The sequence below is a fragment of the Mytilus edulis genome, chromosome 2, assembly GCF_963676685.1.
Source record: "Mytilus edulis chromosome 2, xbMytEdul2.2, whole genome shotgun sequence".
NCBI lineage: Eukaryota > Metazoa > Mollusca > Bivalvia > Mytilida > Mytilidae > Mytilus > Mytilus edulis.
In genome coordinates, this window is record NC_092345.1 from 6,333,238 (window position 1) to 6,353,443 (window position 20,206).

A 20,206-nucleotide genomic window follows, 5' to 3' on the forward strand; every position below is an offset into this window, starting at 1 on the left:
GCCAGTCAAGACAATTATCATTAAACATAAAGCTGATTGTTATTAGTCAGTGTAGCAGAGATGCTTTACCTGCCAAATGAAAATAAAAATAAAATAGTGTAAGAAGAAATTATGGTCATGTTGACTTCTTAAGACATATGACAGGATAATATACCTTCTAATGTCTTCAAATTAAATGTAGCAAAAAGAAAACTAAATTAAAGATATTTTATCCAACTGGGGGTTGTTAACAATTCATGTAACTTAATAATTGACTCATAATATATAGTGAAAGAAATCACTTTAACGTTTTTTTTATGAAAATCAAACATTCATTTATTTTCAATTTTCTATAAAACCAGTTCTGCAAGTTATTTTTAAGTTGTGTCCTTTTCAGTTTTAAGAAGCAAATCTGCTGGTTTGTTGGTTTTTTTTTAAATAATTTCAAATTTTTTTGGGGTTTATTTTAAGAATGGTTTGATATTAAAATAATCATCATTGTTCATTTCAAAAAAAAATATTTCTGGAAATTGACTTTAAACTCAATTACACCAAAAAGAACAAAAAATCAATTTGTGAAGTATATATGATCTCAAAATATCAAAACTTGAAGAGAACAATGAGTTAGATAATTTGTCAAAGTCTGTAATTCCATCAAATTGTCAGAGCAACGACTGCAGATTTTTATAATAACTGTCATACACCTGCCATCGGCTTCCAACTCAGCAGATAGTCTAAGTTCACAGTAATCTCCCCTGGGAAGACACTCTAATTGACGAATATCAGATTTTTGTAACATTTTGCCAAGGGCTTTGCTCCATCAGATGGTCTCATTCTTGTTTAGGCTTTTTATTTGTAGTCAACAATGTTTTGTATTGAATTATTTATTCGCTTGTTAGACAAGAAATCGGCCTAAGGAGAAATCAGTTGGTCAATTAAACTGGTACAAATAACATTCGGAAATAATTCATATATGATGGCATTCTGTTTTGTAACAATTATAAGGATAACACTTTTGAACTGTGCTTGAGCAGTTGGAATTGCATCTTATACTATCATGCATAAAAACTAGATACAATTGTTTTAGCTAATCACATGTTGTATATTTATTCCCCAAAAAAATCCTAAATTCACCCCTGGTCCCAGACAATTCTTTTATTTTTTTAATTTAAATATTTTTTTATGTCATTTTGCTTCGAGTTTCTACAAAAAAATTACAAAAAAATCTTTAGAAAAAGAATCCACACACTTGCATCTCCAATTGTAAAAAAAAAGTTATATTCTTATATTGGCATTACATTTCATATCATCAAATAAATCAAGGAATTTTGTACAAAATACCATCAACATACTCGGAATTAATTACAAATCATTTCTATATATATATATATGCTCAAAGTAATAAAAGAATTGAATTTTTTTTTAATATATACGAATATGCATATAAGACATGTAAAAGGGCTAATATTCTATAAACTTTGACACAATCCTTAGATTAGTTCAGACATATAGAATTATACACCTTATATTGAAAGCATTTATGTTTTCTACGACTTCAAAAAGGCAACCCATTAGTTCAAACAAATTATTTTGTCATCATGTCATTTACACTAAAATATGCATTTCAGCGGCAAAAATATCAGCTATTATCCAACCTCTTAATTAAGCTACAAGTTTACATAACTAATTAACGATGCATAGCCTTCAAAACAACGGAAGTTATAAAACCGGTCTACTTTGATATCCAAGCAATTTCTGCTTTGCAAGTGACTGGTTTTTTAAACTCGATATAGCATCTGATCAAAGACCACTTTGCACTTATTAAGTGATAATATCATATTTATTTTTATTCAACCTTATGATATTCTGATCTTTAATAATTTTATTAACAGATTTTTATTTCACGACTTCATTATGATCGTATAGATTCCTATAATAATTCCTGATATGAAATTAACATCTTCATTACGCCTTTCTGATAAAATGTAATTTTCGTGTTAACCACAGCCCATCATAATTAAACGGGCTAAATGCACAATTAAACGATATGACCTAAGCATGCAAACCTTACATTGATCAAGACAGGGTGAAAAAATTATAAACAATTAAATAAGCCTTCATAAAGTAAATATTGATGTTTTTTAAAGTACCAGTTTTATGAACACCCTTTTTTGTCTTTATCATTATATGACTTTGTTCAACTTTGTGTTGAGTTAACATCTACCATTCATCACTTTTTGAAGGACAAATGGGCAAACCAAATAGTTTTAGATTTAGGCCTCAAATTAAGAGAAAAAACTTGCATTTTACCACTAGTGTTATTTTTAGTCATGTTGGTCATCTTAGTTGGCAGGCGGATTCATTTGACATACATTGTTTGCAACTAGATACTTCAATGACGCGTGCAAAGTTAAGTTTTATTTGGTCAAGTAGTTTAAGAGGTAAAGAATTTTATAATAGTTAACAGACAATAACCTAACTCTTGTGAGTGAAGGACAAACGCCTACCATTGCCATGACAGTCAGACAGAGATAACGAATATCCAACACATAAACAACCCCTACCATTGCCATGACAGTCAGACAGAGATAAAAAAAAATATCCAACACACGAACTTGCAAAGTGGTAAAGCAAATCAAAAACTTTCTTCCGTTTTTGTTTTCATACAATTTCACAATACATATTTATGAGTAAAGAAACTTAGAATTGCATGCCTGTTGTTCTACATTCTGACCTATATATTGAACATCTGTTTAAAAAAATACACACACCTGACTTCATTTCAAATAACAATCACTGTGGTCTGGTTAAATACCTATGTATGTTTTATAAAATGATATTGCATATGGTGTCTTAATTACATGATATTTTGGCTAAGACTGAATGGAAACCTGGTCTTACTGAGCATGTTTGTAACAAATTAGATACACTCAATTGGAAATTTGTAAAAATTATGAATGAAATATTTTCCCTCTAGTATTTTATGAGTATAACTACTTGTACAACAGAATCAACAAGAATACAAATGAATAAAGATTAAGACTAAACATCAATTAGACAGCAAACCAAGTAAAACAAAAGATAACCAAAATTTAAACATTACAGAAACTCATTTTCTTAGTGGTTGTTGCTCTGGTGTCATTAACATTTTTGGAATAATAATTTACCTGGGTTTCTTACATAGCGGGCAAGTACAGACTTAAATATTTATTGAATAAAATTGAGAATGGAAATGGGGAATGTGTCAAAGGGACAACAACCCGACCATAGAGAAGACAACAGCCAAAGGCCACCAATGGGTATTGAAATACATATTTACCTACGGTAGGTCCTGAAATAAGATATTGACCATGATGGGAGATTTGTAATGCAACTAATAAATGTAATCTATCGCAGAGGGACAGAAATTTATTCTTGCAACAGACCACCTAGTGGCCACTAAAAGAATTGTTGCAAGGGTTCTTATTCACTAGAAAGTAAATTCACTCATTAAAACAACAACTCTTAAAACAATGGCCCTATTCCGCCCTAATGTTGACAAGGCATCTGATGCTGTACTAATTTATACAGACAAATAACATATATACTCTATGTCGACTTAGTCACCAAATTAAGGCTATAAAGTTCAAATTAAACATACTTTTTCTTCCATTTAAGTCTCATTAAATAAAGAAAATAGACTGTCATTCCATTGTGCTCAGAGCAAAAGTTTTGAATTTTCTATTTCATTCCTAAGAGGGGAGGTTACTCCATACATCAAAAGAAAGTGACATTTATTTCTATATCAGTCGGCAAACAAATCAAGTTACACTCAAGTTATGTCGCAGGTATTTTAAAAACATTCTTCTTCAATGAAACTCAAACTTTACTTTATTTAATATTTACTCCATTCATTAAATAAAAGTTGAAATTATCAGTGAAAAGATAAAATCGTTAAAGAAATTCCACTAAGCCATCTTTATAACTGAGTATTTTTGTGTAGCTATGACCAGCGGCATTTGTGAGGACATCACACAACAATTAATTACACCCTTTGGAGATAGGCAGATGAAGTTGAGATAAGTCCGTTTTAGATTTCGCACTACACATGACAATTATCTTAGTTTGTGTCGTCATCCAATTAGTCAATGTTTGTCTGGCGAACAACATTATAACTTTTGTTGTGTCCCTTTACCATTTAGAAAAGAAAAAAAAACTTGCAATCTAACATTGTTATTAAATATGTGGTAGTTAGAATTCATGTTCTTTTCAATACGCTAACTGAAAATTTACAATTCTTAATTTCTAACTGTGATAAATCCTAATGTCTGCTTAAAGTTCTTACCTTATTAAAATTATATTTAATAATGAATAAGCCATACATTACAAGTACTCACTAAACAGGTACTATTGATAGTACCAAATTATGAAATATTGAATGAAATAGACTCTATATATATAAGTATTGCATTTTTTAATTAAGAACTGTAACAATTAGCAGGCATTTAAAAGGCTATTTAAAATGTTTGCATTTATTTCTTCCTGTGTCCTGTGTCAGTGAGGGATCTTAAAAAAAGATATAAAAAATATTCTCAGCTGAATTTTTAATTATCTGGATCATCTTACGTTCAGAGGAGTTTAACAATAATTTGCAAAAAATAAGGGTCTTTCTAAAACCTCAACTGCCTTTCCTTATAATAATCTTTGACAATAAAGATTCATATTTAGGAGAAAAAAAACATTTACACAGGGAAAAATGAAATTGCTCTGAAGAAAACTCTAAATTCTATAATAAGCTATAGAGAAGGTCAAACAGTTGGATAAATTCTTAATGGACAGTTACTAGATAAAGATGCAATATCACTTAAATAAATATTTTTTCTATCTTCAAATAGTAAGTTGTAACTTTATATGAACTATTGTAAACTTTTTCCACCCAGTGATATTAATTGTATCAACTAATGTGAATTTGTTGACTTAGATAGGAACCTTTTCACATCTTAGATATTACAAACTAATTATCGGTATAGTTTGTGGCGACACCTATCTGCATTTCCAAGTAGTCTAGGTGTCAACTGTCATCCAATTCAGTCCATTCCTATGGCATTGTCTTGTAACATATATATACACAATGTAAGTAATATAGAAATAAAATCTTCTTATGGGTAATTCCTAGGAACCAACCGTAATGAAAAAATGTATTTATACAATAAAGAATATTGAGTCCATATTTTGCTTGATTTCAGGCATTTCTCGGTGCTATTGAATAAGATTAAAACTTAAGACATCAAAAGTGGGCACATCCTTTTTAAGAAATCATTATAAAATCCCACTGATTTTTAACTGTTTACAAAGTTTAATAAAAGGATAAAATGATTATTATTTCATTTTCAATTGTCAATAAAATAATGAATCCCACACCATTGCAACAAATGCCCTGCTCCAAACAGATGACTAAATTCAGCTAAACATATAACCTTCTAACTTAAAGGAATGACTTAAGTGACACTCTTATTTAACCTATTTCAAATTTTAATAGCAGTGAATGTCATAACTTCTGACATATCCTCAATTCAGGTAGGAGCTCAATGATAAAAAATTCAAATGATGTGACAATGATTATTTTAAGAAGTTTTAAAAAACATCGTAAAAGAAAATCTCAAATTGGATACTTTTACCCCTAACAATGGGTATACAACTCTTAGAGTGATAACAAAAAATGTCCAAATTAACCTGTGTTTAAAGGTTTTAGAAATAATTCACTATTTAAAATTATTTAGCCAATTAATTGGATATAAAGCTGAAGGGGGGACAAAAAAAGAGAAACCAGTTTAATATTCTGTTATCCATTTTGATTTTTCCCTTAAGCTATGCATTTTATTTTTTACAAAGTAACCCTATATTTCTTAAACTTACATCTTTGAAACAATTATGGATAAAAATATTATGAAATTTTTTTTATATCCAATACATTTTTCATACAGATAAACTTTCAAATCTTCCAATACATTTAATTTGAAAAATCCAAACATCTTTTTACCGCCAATATTTCTTTAAAAATTTCACACCCTCATAAAAACAAGAACACAGATCGACACCTAACTTCTTTATTCCAAAATATTGTTGTAGTGTGCATACATTTATCTGGACATGAAATAATATATAGTGAAACAAATTTGAATAATTTTCTCTGCAAGCATCAAACTTTATTTTTTTTAAAGTTTGAAAGGGAAAATAAAATCATTTCAAAACTTATAATACTGTAATTTATGCAATTCATCATGGTCAACAGAATCAACAATTAACCATACTGTTCCATTAGTCCCTATTTATAGTTTACACAAAATATACACTTATAAAATCAAAAGTCAAATTTTCCCTTTAAAGTTTCCATAATTTTTGCAGGAAAATATCTAAAATTTAATCTCTAAAGATTATATAAGTCAATTAAGATACCACAACTTCCAACAAATTTGTGATAAAACCAATACTATTAGTTGAGTTTGGGTAGATTTAAATGTATTTCACAATGAATGTGACAAGTTAATCCGTGTTAATAGATCTATATAACATAATTGACTGGGTGGAGTGTTAAATCTTGGTGTAAATCTGTTCAATTATACACTCTTGATAACAGGCCTAATGTCATACTTCAAACACATTGGTAAATTATCTCCCTATATCACTGTATTATTGAAGATGTTACCACCACTTCATTTTTATCAGTGAAAAATACCTTTATTGGAACAGGGAAGTCTTAGATTGGTTACCTGGTCCAATTTTTCATTTTTATCAGTTAAACTTTTCATGATAAATTTCTTGCAAATGCATTATTATACACATGTCCAGCTTCAATATACAAAAAGAAATATGTTATGATTGCAAATGATATGTCCCCATTCAAATGCACTTGATTGTCAAAAAAAAAAGGGAGGTTCAAATCCTCCCTCCCCTGGATCCTCCTGGACTACTGTCTCTTCTATAGTTTAAATAGAGATATTCAGCATGTTAGATGGTATGATTGACTTACCATAGTTATTTCCCTTGATTCCAGTATTGCATCCCGGAACATACTGTTCCCTCTCCTCTGTCTGACTCGCTAAAAATATACAAATAAAGATGGTTATTCAAACATATTTTTTTTATTTATAATATATATATATGTATTTTAAAACTAAATGTATTTGTGTTATATCCATTTTTATGTGATTTGTAGGTAGGTATACATGTTTACTGTGAATTTAAATGTTCAATGTTGACTTTTATTTTATGTTGTACTCATTTTCAATAGAAAGATTGTATGTAGGATTTGACAATACAATGAAATCAAATATCCACAAAAACATTATTTGTTCTCAATCATGATGCAACATAATAAATGAATCCACAATATGTTATTCTCAATTTTTTTTTTATAGAATTGTTTTTTTGTTTTTTTTTAAATACATAAAATATTCAAGATATAAAGTTGTTTTAAACATTTAAAAATTATATTCTATGACTTTGCTTCGACCAAGTTGTCTACTGAACAAAACTTTTTTGAGTTTTTGTTTTCTTTAAGATGGTTAAAATCTGTGTCAATTAACAAGCTATGTGAATTAAGAAATAATTGGGTTTATTTATGATAGAAAGACATATAAATGCAATTGCCTGAATCCTACATTTAATTATAAAATTAAAAATTCATGAGATAATTACTCCTATTAAAATTTTCAATATTTAAAACAAAAAAATTAAAACATGTTTCTGGATTTAATGAAGATCTAATGAGTTTTAAAATATGATGACATAATGAAATTTAAAAGATTCAAAATACTTAAAAGTGATAAAGAATAATGCTGTCTATGGGGATGTTAACATATATCACAATCAATTGTTCACAATGTTTAAAGTGATTAAGGCAAATAACAAAGGAATTGGGCCATATAGACATACAACAGACAGACCAACCCATTGCTATACTATAGATCCCAAACTTTACTTCAACAATAAAATGTCCTTTAACTAGTGCACCCTAGATAAATATATATAACATTCCAAACAAATCTACATATCTTTTATTCTACAACATTAAGAAATTGTATGCAACATCATAAGCTTTTGTACATGTAATTTTTTGTATGTCTACAGACCGAGTCAGGCTATGATGACACGAGTCAGAGGTAATCATACAGATAAACATAACATGTGTACCACCTCTTCTTTTGAAAAAGATCTGTACTACTAATCTCTTGTTAAACTTTCAATGATAAAAACCAATTCAAAGGATAGCAGTAATCCCAAGTCAAATCTATACGCAAACTTTTCTATTTAAATTCAACTAGTCATAAGAAAAAGGATTAAACCACACGAGACAAATTTCTCTACTGCAAGGGAAGTCTTATACGCTTCTTTTATTCAACTTTTCTTCTTACAGAAAATTGTCTCCATGTCAAGGTGTAGAAAATTAACACAATCTTTTTTAAAAACTTAGTTCAAAAAGTGAAAGTTGTAAATATATACATTATATATTTGTTCTTTATTTCTTTAATCTTTATCCTTTTGAAATATGCTACATCATACACTATAAAAATTGACCAGACATTTGAATATTGAGTAGCTGTTTATATACAGAACTGGACTATTGTTATTTCAATTGTGATTTCTAGTCTTGGTATTGATCAATTTTCCATGAATTACACATTTGTGTCTTTTTTTTTTTCTTCTTTTTTTTTTTTGCTGAACATTACATTTTTGTATTTTTGCACGTATTTATGTCACAGGTTGCTGTTTTTAATCTACCAGTTGAATTTTCCTTTTAAATATAGTCTAATAATTAACTTTATCTAGACAAAATTTCCTTTTCTGGCTCTTATTTTGGTCATATTATTTCAATGGGACAATATTGGTGCTAGTAGATTCAAGGGAAAACATGAATGTCACACTTTCGTCATTACGTCAAGTTTTTTTTCATTGTCAAGTGTGCCTCTGTGTAGGTTGATCCCCTCCGTAATATACCCAGTATGTCTTTGGAATATACAAATATTAATATTGTCAAGAATTTCAATAACGGCCGGGAAACAGACTAGCCTCTTTGACACGTCTTCGCAGAGATTTGGCGCTAAAAATAAAATTGGTGTTTTCCAGTATTTCTAATTTTGACCAAGACCGGACATTTATCCGGAAAATAATACGCCAACTTACGTTGAAATTACAAATAAAATAGAACGCCAATTTTTTGTTAGAGTAAAATCTCGCTGACTATTTAAGCAAAGCTTCTTAAATAAATAAATAAATAAATAAATAAATAAATAAAAGCTCCACTAACTGAAAACACAAATTTTCCTCCAAAACGAGACATCATGGTACTGTCTCAATCCAGGGACTTTCTAAACTAACTTACGCTTTAGGAAAATTAACGGCATTGCTTTTGAAAGTTAATTGCTTCAAGATTTCGTATTTTATCAAACATATGAAATTGGATTTTGCCATTTTACTGTGTTGCTTTTAAATGTTCTTTTTTGTTTAAAGTGTATGTTAGAAACGACGAACCAAACTCATGACTGGCTAGTCCGGCAGAGCTATACCGTCTGATTTCGATCATACAGAAATGTTTAAAAAGATTTTCATTATCTGCTTGGACATCTTAATTTCAAATCAGCAACAAATTACAAATTAGCAATCGTTACCATACCACATTATCATGGCAAAAATGAAAAATGACAGATAAAATACATATAATTCAGGTGCACCTCAGTTGCTATGTACTGTATTGTATTCGAGTCACTTCAATTGCTACTAATCTCTGGCTGATTTGATTACCATACATATTTGTATCTTTGTATCTTGAAAGGCCATATACAGTAATATGGCTTCGGAAAAAAAACATAACCAGTAGTCCATGCATTGCCAAAAATGAATTAAAGTAGAGACATACCTTCTGTTAACCACGTCTCTTGCATCTGGCTTAGGTCTTGGAAAAGCTCTGAAAAGTAAGAAATGTACCAGAGTTATATTTAATCGACTCAAAACATTAAAAGAGGAATGAGTTAAATTTAGAATCATTTACTATCACCATACGTTATTAGTAAAAACGCGTGTCATTGTTACGTTATTGCAATCAGAGAAAGGGAATATTTCCCATGAGCCATATTTCAGGCAATGTACCAGAATCAAAATCATATTAAAAAGTTTCTCAAAGATTTACTCCCATCGAAGATGAAGATCTACTGTAGTTACAGATATTTTTCATTTTTACCATCACTATTGCATGCTTCGCTCTTTCTCTTACATTGACTTTTATACCACATTAACCTTAAAACACAAGGGTAGCCCAAAAATTTAACAACTGTGCCTGAAATTTTATATATACCGGCAATGCTTTTGATTCGTTATGAGAAGTGAGTTTAACTTTATTAACAAACATAAGTATTTACCGTCTGAAACTTGAAGTAGTTCTGATCCCCGATTCCTTCTTTTTCTATTATCAATACTACGGTCTGCTAATTTGCCTTCTGTTGATTCTGGACTACGATCTTTCTTATCAATCTAAGGTAAAAACCAAAATCATAATATGGTACCACATGTTCTAATTTCAATAAAATAATATATAGTTAAAATAAACTCCTCAAATATATCAGGCTTATAATTTGTGCATGGTTCGACTACTAAAGACTCACCAGTGACGTAGTTGAACAGTATAGAGGACCCCAAAATTACAAAAGGTTTTGACATATACTGATTAAGAAATCTATTATTGGGAGTAAACATTCTTAGTTTTCAGAACAATTCAGATATGTCCTTACTAATGATATCTCATGTCAACACAAAAGTGCTGAGTATTGGGTTGGGGATACCCTCGGTGATGAAACATCCACAAGCAGTGGCATCATCCAAGTGGTTGTACAAATAAACTCATAAAATGTACCAGTCTTGTAAATTTGTACACCTAGTAATACGCGCGTTTCTTTTACTAAAGACTCATAAGTGACGCTCAAATAAAAATGCGACATAACACACGTCACAAATTTTGAAGATTTAGAAGGTTTTCTCCAGAGTCATGCGTATTGAGAAGATATAAAAACTATCAGGAAATGATACTAGTGTAAAATTATATTTGTCTTTCGAGAAAAATAAATAAAAATAAAAGATTATATACAGAGCTCATCAACTCATATTCTGTTTTCTACGTTGTCCTTGATATGACAGAATACATGATTACAATAGGAAATCCCATTTGTCAAACCACACCCAATCCGTGCAAACAGGGAGAGAACTGTCTGAAATGACATCTATGCACGTGCATAGAACCCCCTGTAATGAACAAGACCCACATTTTTTAAATTTCATTCTGTAATGGAATCAATAAAAATAGGGAGCTTGTCGGCAGTGATTAAGGAGGAGTTGCCGTAGCCGGATAGTGAAGAATAATATATTGACAATATTTTAATCAAAACAAAAATTAAAAGGCATAGTTTAGGAATATTTTTGCCGAATTAACATAGAATACAATAAAACTTCACCAAAAACTTTATTTGGCAATCGATTACAAAATAACACAACATCCGTATTTCATATATCTTTGCGGTGACAATATATCAATGTGCCTTGATTCTTATTTCAGTATTTACTTCAATACTAATTATATAAAAATTCCACAAAATTCAGAAACCTATGTCTGGAAAAGAGTAGGTAGATACTTTGAAACTTTTTTTAGAACTAATGTTTTTTTCTGAAAGATATGCAAACTTTTAATGCAGCATAAGAGAGAACTATTGCAATAACAATATAACGGCACCTGGCCTCTTGAAGGCAACAAACACCTGTTTAGAATGGTCGGTTGTCTAATTGGAAATTACCTACGTCTTTTCTTACCTTTTTTCCTACTTTCAAAACAGTAAAAGTTATATGCGGGACAATCGCCCTTATTTTTTTTATGAATATCAATTTGTGTCATAGCTGAATATATTCTTATCACAATTAGAGACAGATTATGGTGGAGACAGGGGGCCCGGTCGTGTCTTATGGATCTTCGTATAATATTAATGTATAGACTTTTACAAGTATCAACCTAAACAAAGGATTGCCAGCCCCTTTTATTAAAACCTGGATCCGCACCTGACCATCACGGTGACTTTCAATTACAGATATCATAAATAAAATTCATTTTACATGGTACCTAGTTTGCACTAAAGCTTCTTATCGACTAATAGACAATAACATTTTTACCAATTCAAAAAGTATCATTGTAAAAAAATGCCTTCCAACACGACAATTAGATAAAAACTGTGGTTAATTATTTTTTTACCTTCCCGTTTGCACAATTGTATTATTGATTTTTTATACTTGCTAAACTAACACTCTTGAACCATATAAAGAACCATTCTGAAATAACATTTATGCACGTGCAGGGACCCCCTGTAATGCAAAAACTATTACACACACGACCGATAATAGCACTGAATAAAGATATTGTATCGAATCAATAATCGGAAAATTGCAAATGCTTTATGCTATCACATTGGTAAAGGATTATTTAGTAACTTTTACATCCTTGGTTCGACCTGTATCGTAACACACCTATTCTAATAAACAACAAAATACTGAAAAAATAAACATATGGTATCTTTACATTACAGTTACATTGTTTGAAATTTTCTCTACGAATCTAAAAATAATTCAAGAATAGTCAACTGCGATATTAGTTATTTTGCATTGCTTAAGTCCAGAGAAGTTCTACTCCTTAATAAAACAAATAATCATTCCAATAAAAAAGGACTTACCGTTTTGTAATGACTGTCTAACATCACGTAGATTAGAATAATCTTACCCTTCGTTAGTGCTCTGTGCCCGTAAATACATCAGGTACTTACCATTTACCAATATGTATATATTAGGAGACTTACCTATGGGTTGCTGCATGATTTATGCCCACATATAAACCATGAGAACTACTCTGTACCTATATCTTCACCTGGAGACTTACCCATTGGATGGTACCTTATGCCTGTATGTGCACCTGGAAACTTACCCATTGGATGGTACCTTATGCCTGTATGTGCACCTGGAGACTTACCCATTGGATGGTACCTTATGCCTGTATGTGCACCTGGAGACTTACCCATTGGATGGTACCTTATGCCTGTATGTGCACCTGGAGACTTACCCATTGGATGGTACCTTATGTCTGTATGTGCACCTGGAGACTTACCCATTGGATGGTACCTTATGCCTGTATGTGCACCTGGAGACTTACCCATTGGATGGTACCTTATGCCTGTATGTGCACCTGGAGACTTACCCATTGGATGGTACCTTATGCCTGTATGTGCACATGGAGACTTACCCATTGGATGGTACCTTATGCTTGTATGTGCACCTGGATAATAAAACTGTTCCTAAATGTACACATAGAGACGTTCCTCCTATATGTTTTGTCTTGTACCTGTGTGTTCACCTGAAGACTTGTCAATTGTTTCTTGACTTATACTCATGTGTAAACATAAAGTCTTTCAACTTGGTTGTTGCCTTATAGCCGTACAACTGGATACTTGCCCGGTGGTTGGTGCTTCGTTCTCAACCCGTTCTCATGTGTGCACCTGGAAACTTACCGGTTAGTTGTTACCTTGTATCTGCGAGTACACCTTGAGACTTAAATCTCAGTTGTTGTCTGAAGTTTACAAAAATCGACTCACCACTTTATTATTGTCTAGATAAGGAACTTCTTGATCTTGTTGTGTGCCAGTATCACTACTCATGGCCCGTCGATGAACTTTGAAGACACATTGGCAAATTCGTCTTCGTGTCAAATCTAAATGAATGAAGGAAAATAGAAAACAAGTTAATCCTTAAATCTCAGACGAATGCACAGTGCTTGTTTTTGTCACATGACATATTCATCAATTTTGGTATCACTTCATAAATTAAAAAAAACGGTTGTTCAAAAATGTTATAATTGTGAAATTTGAGTTACCCAAGGAAGAAAAAAGGGTTTAAGTTATCCGGGATGACACATGCAGGCAGTAAATAAAATGCAACGAACATTTTAGAATGGACCATTCTTAACTTGGGATAGATGGCTTATTTGTTTATTTTGTTTTAGTCATTTTACGATTAAAAGTTTGTAACTTGTTGAAATACAAAAACAAATTGACTTTTCACGTGAGTTCTCAGAAAAAGTGAACGACAAATTCCTCGTGTAGTGACAAAATATTTCCGTGATTAACCATAAAGCTAAACCATCTTGTATGTTTTAATAGTAGCACTGCAGCTGACACTGTAATCTGTTTCGCGGTATGGGGTTCCCGCCAAATTGCACGAGACTTCATCAATAGATCCAAATGTTAAACAATAATTACTCTATATTCGGTTAACTTTTCATAATCAATTTCAAAGAAGCCAGTCTGGATCACTGTTAGGGTTATGCGGGTCTTATGACTTTAGAGTTAATGAGAATCTGTACGTGTTTTAGGAAATATTTCCATTTTATTCCATTTCGTTTGCAGAAGTCTATTCCAACAGTTTTATTAATGGCGCGTGATTATGATCTCCGTAGTTCTTGTTGGTCAAAACTGTCATTTTAAAATTCAAAACGTTTGGACCTCAGAATTTCATTTTTGTAAATACCTAATAATATAAGGCATAACAATCTGGTTTGAAAATACCAATCGCCAAGAATCTAAAATCTTTATATTTTATATTTTATACAAAATTTAAAGGGATAAATGTCAGAGATAGTAAACATTGTTTGAGAAGACACGTTAATTTTTTCTTTCTGTATTATGCTAATTGATTGAAGAGGTTGAGCCGACTTTACAACACAATAAAGATGGTCCTATCGCTGACCAAAAATGTTCTCCAAAATTTTGTATCTTTACCGCAAAGTTTGAGTAATTGATAGACTTTCCCCTCCTTATTTTCTCCTGAATATGAGTTATTCATTCAACTATTCGGTAAAAAAAAAAAAGAGAAGATAAATAATGCTGCCAGCTATCAATTTCACAATTTAAAATTGTAACTGAAACAGACAGATTAATAGACAATTCAAAATAAACCTGTCAATGTTAAAATGTTTTGAGAATTATTTCAAAGATAACATGTCAATTTCTAAAACCAGTTTACATTGATCTGTTGGTTGAAATAAATATATTTCGTTTTGAGATCTACTATGCCTATCGGTCAAAATACCTTACAATGAAAGTTAGCACAGATGATAGTCTATGAAGATATATTTTTTTACAAAAAAAAACCAAATAATCCTCTTTTCTTCCGTTATTAATTAATCCATTGTTTAAAATGACCCTGTATGACGCGTTCTTGCAGTTCCACATTTTATCGAACAAACTCTATTCTACTCGTCATCAAAATTATGTCTTATTTTATATCGATATTGTAAATTGATATCACCGACAAATTTGCCAAAAGCCATTATTTCTCAGATTTCTAACCGACTACTAACATGTATTTTCAATGAATTATTCAAACGTCTATTACAGCCCTGTGCTGTCGTCCTTTTATAACAATTGTGTCGCGTTTTAATTGAAGGGACAGGACGGTTAATGAAAATCAAATAATGTCATATTTTTATGAACAATTTCCTGACAAAAGATGAAACAAAGTATTACTGTTCAATTTGCACTAAATGGTACTAAATTGTACAGACACCATGTTGCTTAATTTAAAATATGATTTAAAGTCCGTTGACTGCTTGTACACCTTAAATGAATACAACATTTTGTTATATCCCAGGACCTCCAAAGTATTATTGGAATCACTGATAAAAACACATTAAGACATAGTAAAGCAATGCTTTCCAAAGAAGTTCTGGAGCAATATTGACAAGAGGAGTTTGTAACTTTAATTGTACTACAAAAATCAGAGTAAATAACATACATTTTAAATACAAAAATACTTGTACCACAATTTGTTGGCTCTGAATAGCTGGATTGTTTTGTGAATAAACAATTTAAAATATAACAGTAAGTTTCAGATAATGAAATCTTAGTCAGCATTAAAAATTCGAAATGTACCATTAAAGCATATACGCAAAAGAAAAAAATCAAAACGATACTAGTAAAACTCGTTTTCAATAAAATGATATATATAGATGTGTGGTCATGGAAATTATATTTAAATTCAATATAATACTTCCATGGTGTGGTTTACTTTATTCCGCATAATTGTGACAATGTTTCTATCCAATATGCAAATCCGTTGTTTAATAAACTAGGTAAAATGCATAACTTCATTTTTACATTTGAACTCAGAATTCCGAATTTATAATATATTTCCTTTATGTTTCAAGTTAGCTAAAACAGCCCAACTTTTGAACAATTGTATCTTTCGTTCCGATATTTCTTGTGTTAATTTACCAATTGAGTTGGATAGGAAAGTAAGAGAACTATTACAATTTTTTATATTGAAATGTAAAACATTTTTCATTTAGAAGTTCTCGCAACATGTTTGAAGCAATCAAAATGACTTTCATCTGACGTATCTGATTATTGGCAGTAATGAATAGGTTTGGGAGTATTTTGGTGTTGTAATAATTGACTTCCAATACCCTAAATTGAGCGTTCATTGGCAAATTCACAGCATATTCACAGTCGGTTTATTAAGTGAAATAAATCCAGGAAAATTGGTCTTCCTTCTAGTTGGGATAATAACATATCATTTTGTTTCTGGTGAATAATGTCTTTACCAATAATATCAGTATCATTTGGTTTGTAATTTAGTGAATAATGTCTACAACAATAATATCAGTATTATTTGTAAACAAAGAAAATCGTGGAGAAAATACTTTAAACAAACTCTTTTTGAAGGAAAATACACACAAACTTAACAAAAAAAAACCGTCTTTTTAAAAACTATGAACCCGGTTCAATCCACCATATTCTACATAAGAAAATGTCTATACCAAGTCAGGAATATGACAGTTGCTATCCATTCGTTTGATGTGTTTGAGCTTTTGATTTTGCGATTTCATTAAGGACTTTTTTATTTATCGTTTTCTCAATATGTCTTATCCAAATAAAATACCGAATAAAAACTTGCCAAGAGTAAAGCTCACGGATGTTTAAATCACAAGTTTACCCTGAGATTAGTACTCCAAAAATAGAGACTTGTTTCGCTTGTTATCGTCATATTTTGTTTTCATGCTTGTTTTTCTAAATGGAATGCTTGACTTCTGTATTGGTTCTTAAAATGATGATTTCATTTATGACAAACAGTCTGTTTAAGTTGGATTTTATGTTTCTGACTTTTCTGCAGATACGATTTTTTCCTCCCGAACGATGCCTCTCATTGCTTGTTTTATTTGAAGCGATATTTTTTCTTCCTCCAGTTAATGTTTGTCCCATTGTTTGGAGTCATTTGTTCCTGGATCAGACTTGAATCCTACCACTCTAGAGATAAATGATTATACTTTGTGATGAAACCGTTTGGTGTATTATACCTCGGGTGAATGTTTTTTAATCTACGATGGTTTTATCGCAGTTTGGGTTTTTTTTATGTCTAAACTGGTTTGTTAAGGATTAAGGATTTTCGTATGTAAACCACGATTGTTTTATGATGTTTATTCGGTTGTATCAAATCACAAATAAGCAGGATATCTAGTAAACCAATGTAATGTCCCATTTTCATTATTTTGTGTGGTGTCAAAATTAATATAATATCACACTGAAGTAGAAGAAGCACCTTACCTCAGATTGTTTGGTGGTTATGATATTAATGAATTTTATTTCATCTGCTGAATGCACTTTAATCAATCATGATTTTAGATATATATTTAGGTAAAATTAAGATAAAATAAAAACCAAAAAATAAAGATGAAAAAAAAAATGAAAAATGAAAAACAAACACCTAACAACTAATAAGACAAATGGCAATTCGATGGTTTAACATTTTAACTATGCAAACACATTCAATTGTCAAGACATGGTTTTCGGCATACCGCGAAATATGTACAATGAAAATAATATTTTCATTAGCAATGCTTACCCCCAAACATTTGAAAGTCAAGGATATACTACCGATACACGCACACAATCATAGTTTACCTTGAGTATGTTAAGATAAAGTGTCAAGTTGAAGTTGACGATTTTGATTTGTAAAAATATGTTGCAGTTATTGTTCTCATGGACATGTTCGTTTATGTTCAAAATGTTATTGCCTTTCCTAAATCACTTTTGACAGAATAAGCAAGAAACCGTTCAATGCATTAGTATATTCTTTTTATAACTTAAAACGGTAGAAAAGGTTTTTGTTCATATGCATAACACATAAAATAAATGAATCTAAAACAGGGAAAGAAATGAAGGACACAATGTGAAACAGAAGAAACCAGATTACAATCTTCTTCGTTGAATGAGATATTTAGAAACTTAAAACATAATGGTCTTGCGCGAACCTGGTGAAAATTATTCCAACAAACACGTGTTATGTGCATAAAAATCAGCATCATACCTTTACTTTAACAATTGATGGATAATTAACAAATTGATATGGTGTATTCACAACTTAAGAATGTATCTGGTTTTTTTTAACTATTAAATATTTGTACACAATGTCACTTTCACAAAGTATGCCGATTCATTAATAAGTTTACTGTTTTCATTTTCCCTTTCTTTTAATTATAAATATTATTTCAGCTAGAAAACAGTTTATAACATTAAAAACATATTTTACAATTATTCTTAACATTTACTGAATATTTAATTTGAATATTTATTTTGAGTTATATTGAACATTCTATAATGGAAAATGATTTTGTGTATAGTTAAATATTGCCGGAGAAATTTTATAAATAGGAAAGATCATAGATGTGAAGAATAATGAAATCCTATTTTCATAATGATTGTGATGAATGTTAATGACATTGAATTATATCCTACTCAGCAAGGTACTAGCAATCAGTAAATTCACATTGAAGGATATGTTTCAGTTTATTTCACACATTTTTGATTATTTTAAAATAGAACCATGTAATACTCTACTATTTCATCTTCTGAATACACTTATAATTTTGTTTTTTATCATTAATTACCTGTACAATATATACCAGTCACATAAACAATTGTGGCAACATAAAATATGTATTTCTAATGTTTAGAAAATCAGAATTAAAAATACAGATTTATTTAAAATAAAATAAAAGATTTACCTCAAATATACATTAAAAAAAAGTAAAAAAGATATTTTACGTGTGAAATTTACTAATTTACTAATGTGAAATAAACAAGTAGTAACCATCAAGCTGTTATAAAAAGTAAAAAAAATAGTAGTTATAATAATAATGACAATAATTATAATAATAATAATAAAAAAGATAATAATAATTATAATAATGATAAAAATTATACATTGAGAATAAAGAAAAAAATCATTATTCTAATTATTATATCAATAAGATAATTTCTGAAAATGTTTCTTACCTTAGAATCTGTTTATTAGGTAATTGTGTCCGATTAATAATCCTCAGGATATCTGCAGTATAATCTTCTAGTAATGAAATACGTCAACTTATCAATAACTGATTCAAACTTTGAAAAACAAGGGCCTTACATCTCCATCTTAGAAGAGCTTCTTTTTGATTGGCTGTTTACATCTATGCACGTGGGGAAGATCCAGACGACAAATCTCTGGCAAGAAAATCTGGTATTGAAGAAAAATATGCTTAAATCACTAATTAAACATTACGGTTTAGAACAGATATGATCTACATGCTTCAGTTGAAGCAAGGTAGCAGTTTCTTGAATTTTGATCTTAATTTTAAAACGTATAAATAACTTCTGATATTTTGCAAATGTTATCAAATGTTATCAAATCTCTTCATACCATTACTGTGAAGCAGTGTCCCATTATAACTGCATTTCTCTTTTTCAGTTGAATCGAAGCTTTTGTTTTTATTTTACTTAAACAGAATAGCCTGTCATTTTGATTTTGTTCGTTTTTATATTTATTTAACTTTATTTTTTAACATTATTAGAGTGTAATTGTCACGTTTCAAAATATCTGAATAGATAAATAAAATGTAAAATTTTAACTATTCCTCCCTTTTTAAATGCGTTTTACGCCTTTTTTGCCGAATTATATGAATTATAATACTAACAGACAATTGTCTTTTTACTCTGTTTTAAATTCGTATTACCTTTTTAAACATATTTTTTTCTACAAAGAAAAGAGAATAAATAAAAAGGTATTAAAACCTCACAATTAATGCACACATTTTGCATTGTCTATTGTCAATATGAGAATGCATTCAATTTTATCG

At 30.2% G+C, this 20,206-nt stretch overlaps 1 protein-coding gene across 2 annotated transcripts in view; it reads right to left on the bottom strand.

Annotated features, from left to right (window-relative positions):
* Positions 1-19,454, bottom strand: part of LOC139511352 (ETS translocation variant 1-like) — a 39,439-nt gene extending 19,985 nt beyond the window's left edge. For both annotated transcript variants that reach the window (XM_071298001.1, XM_071298002.1), the window contains exons 1-5: positions 19,368-19,454; positions 13,632-13,747; positions 10,374-10,485; positions 9,875-9,922; positions 6,989-7,057 (exon numbers count right to left, since the gene is read on the bottom strand). In XM_071298001.1, coding sequence (XP_071154102.1) covers positions 6,989-7,057; positions 9,875-9,922; positions 10,374-10,485; positions 13,632-13,694 — 292 coding nt within the window. In that variant the 5' untranslated portion in view covers positions 13,695-13,747; positions 19,368-19,454. The remainder of the gene's footprint in view (positions 1-6,988; positions 7,058-9,874; positions 9,923-10,373; positions 10,486-13,631; positions 13,748-19,367) is intronic.
* Positions 19,455-20,206: the final 752 nt, after the last annotated feature.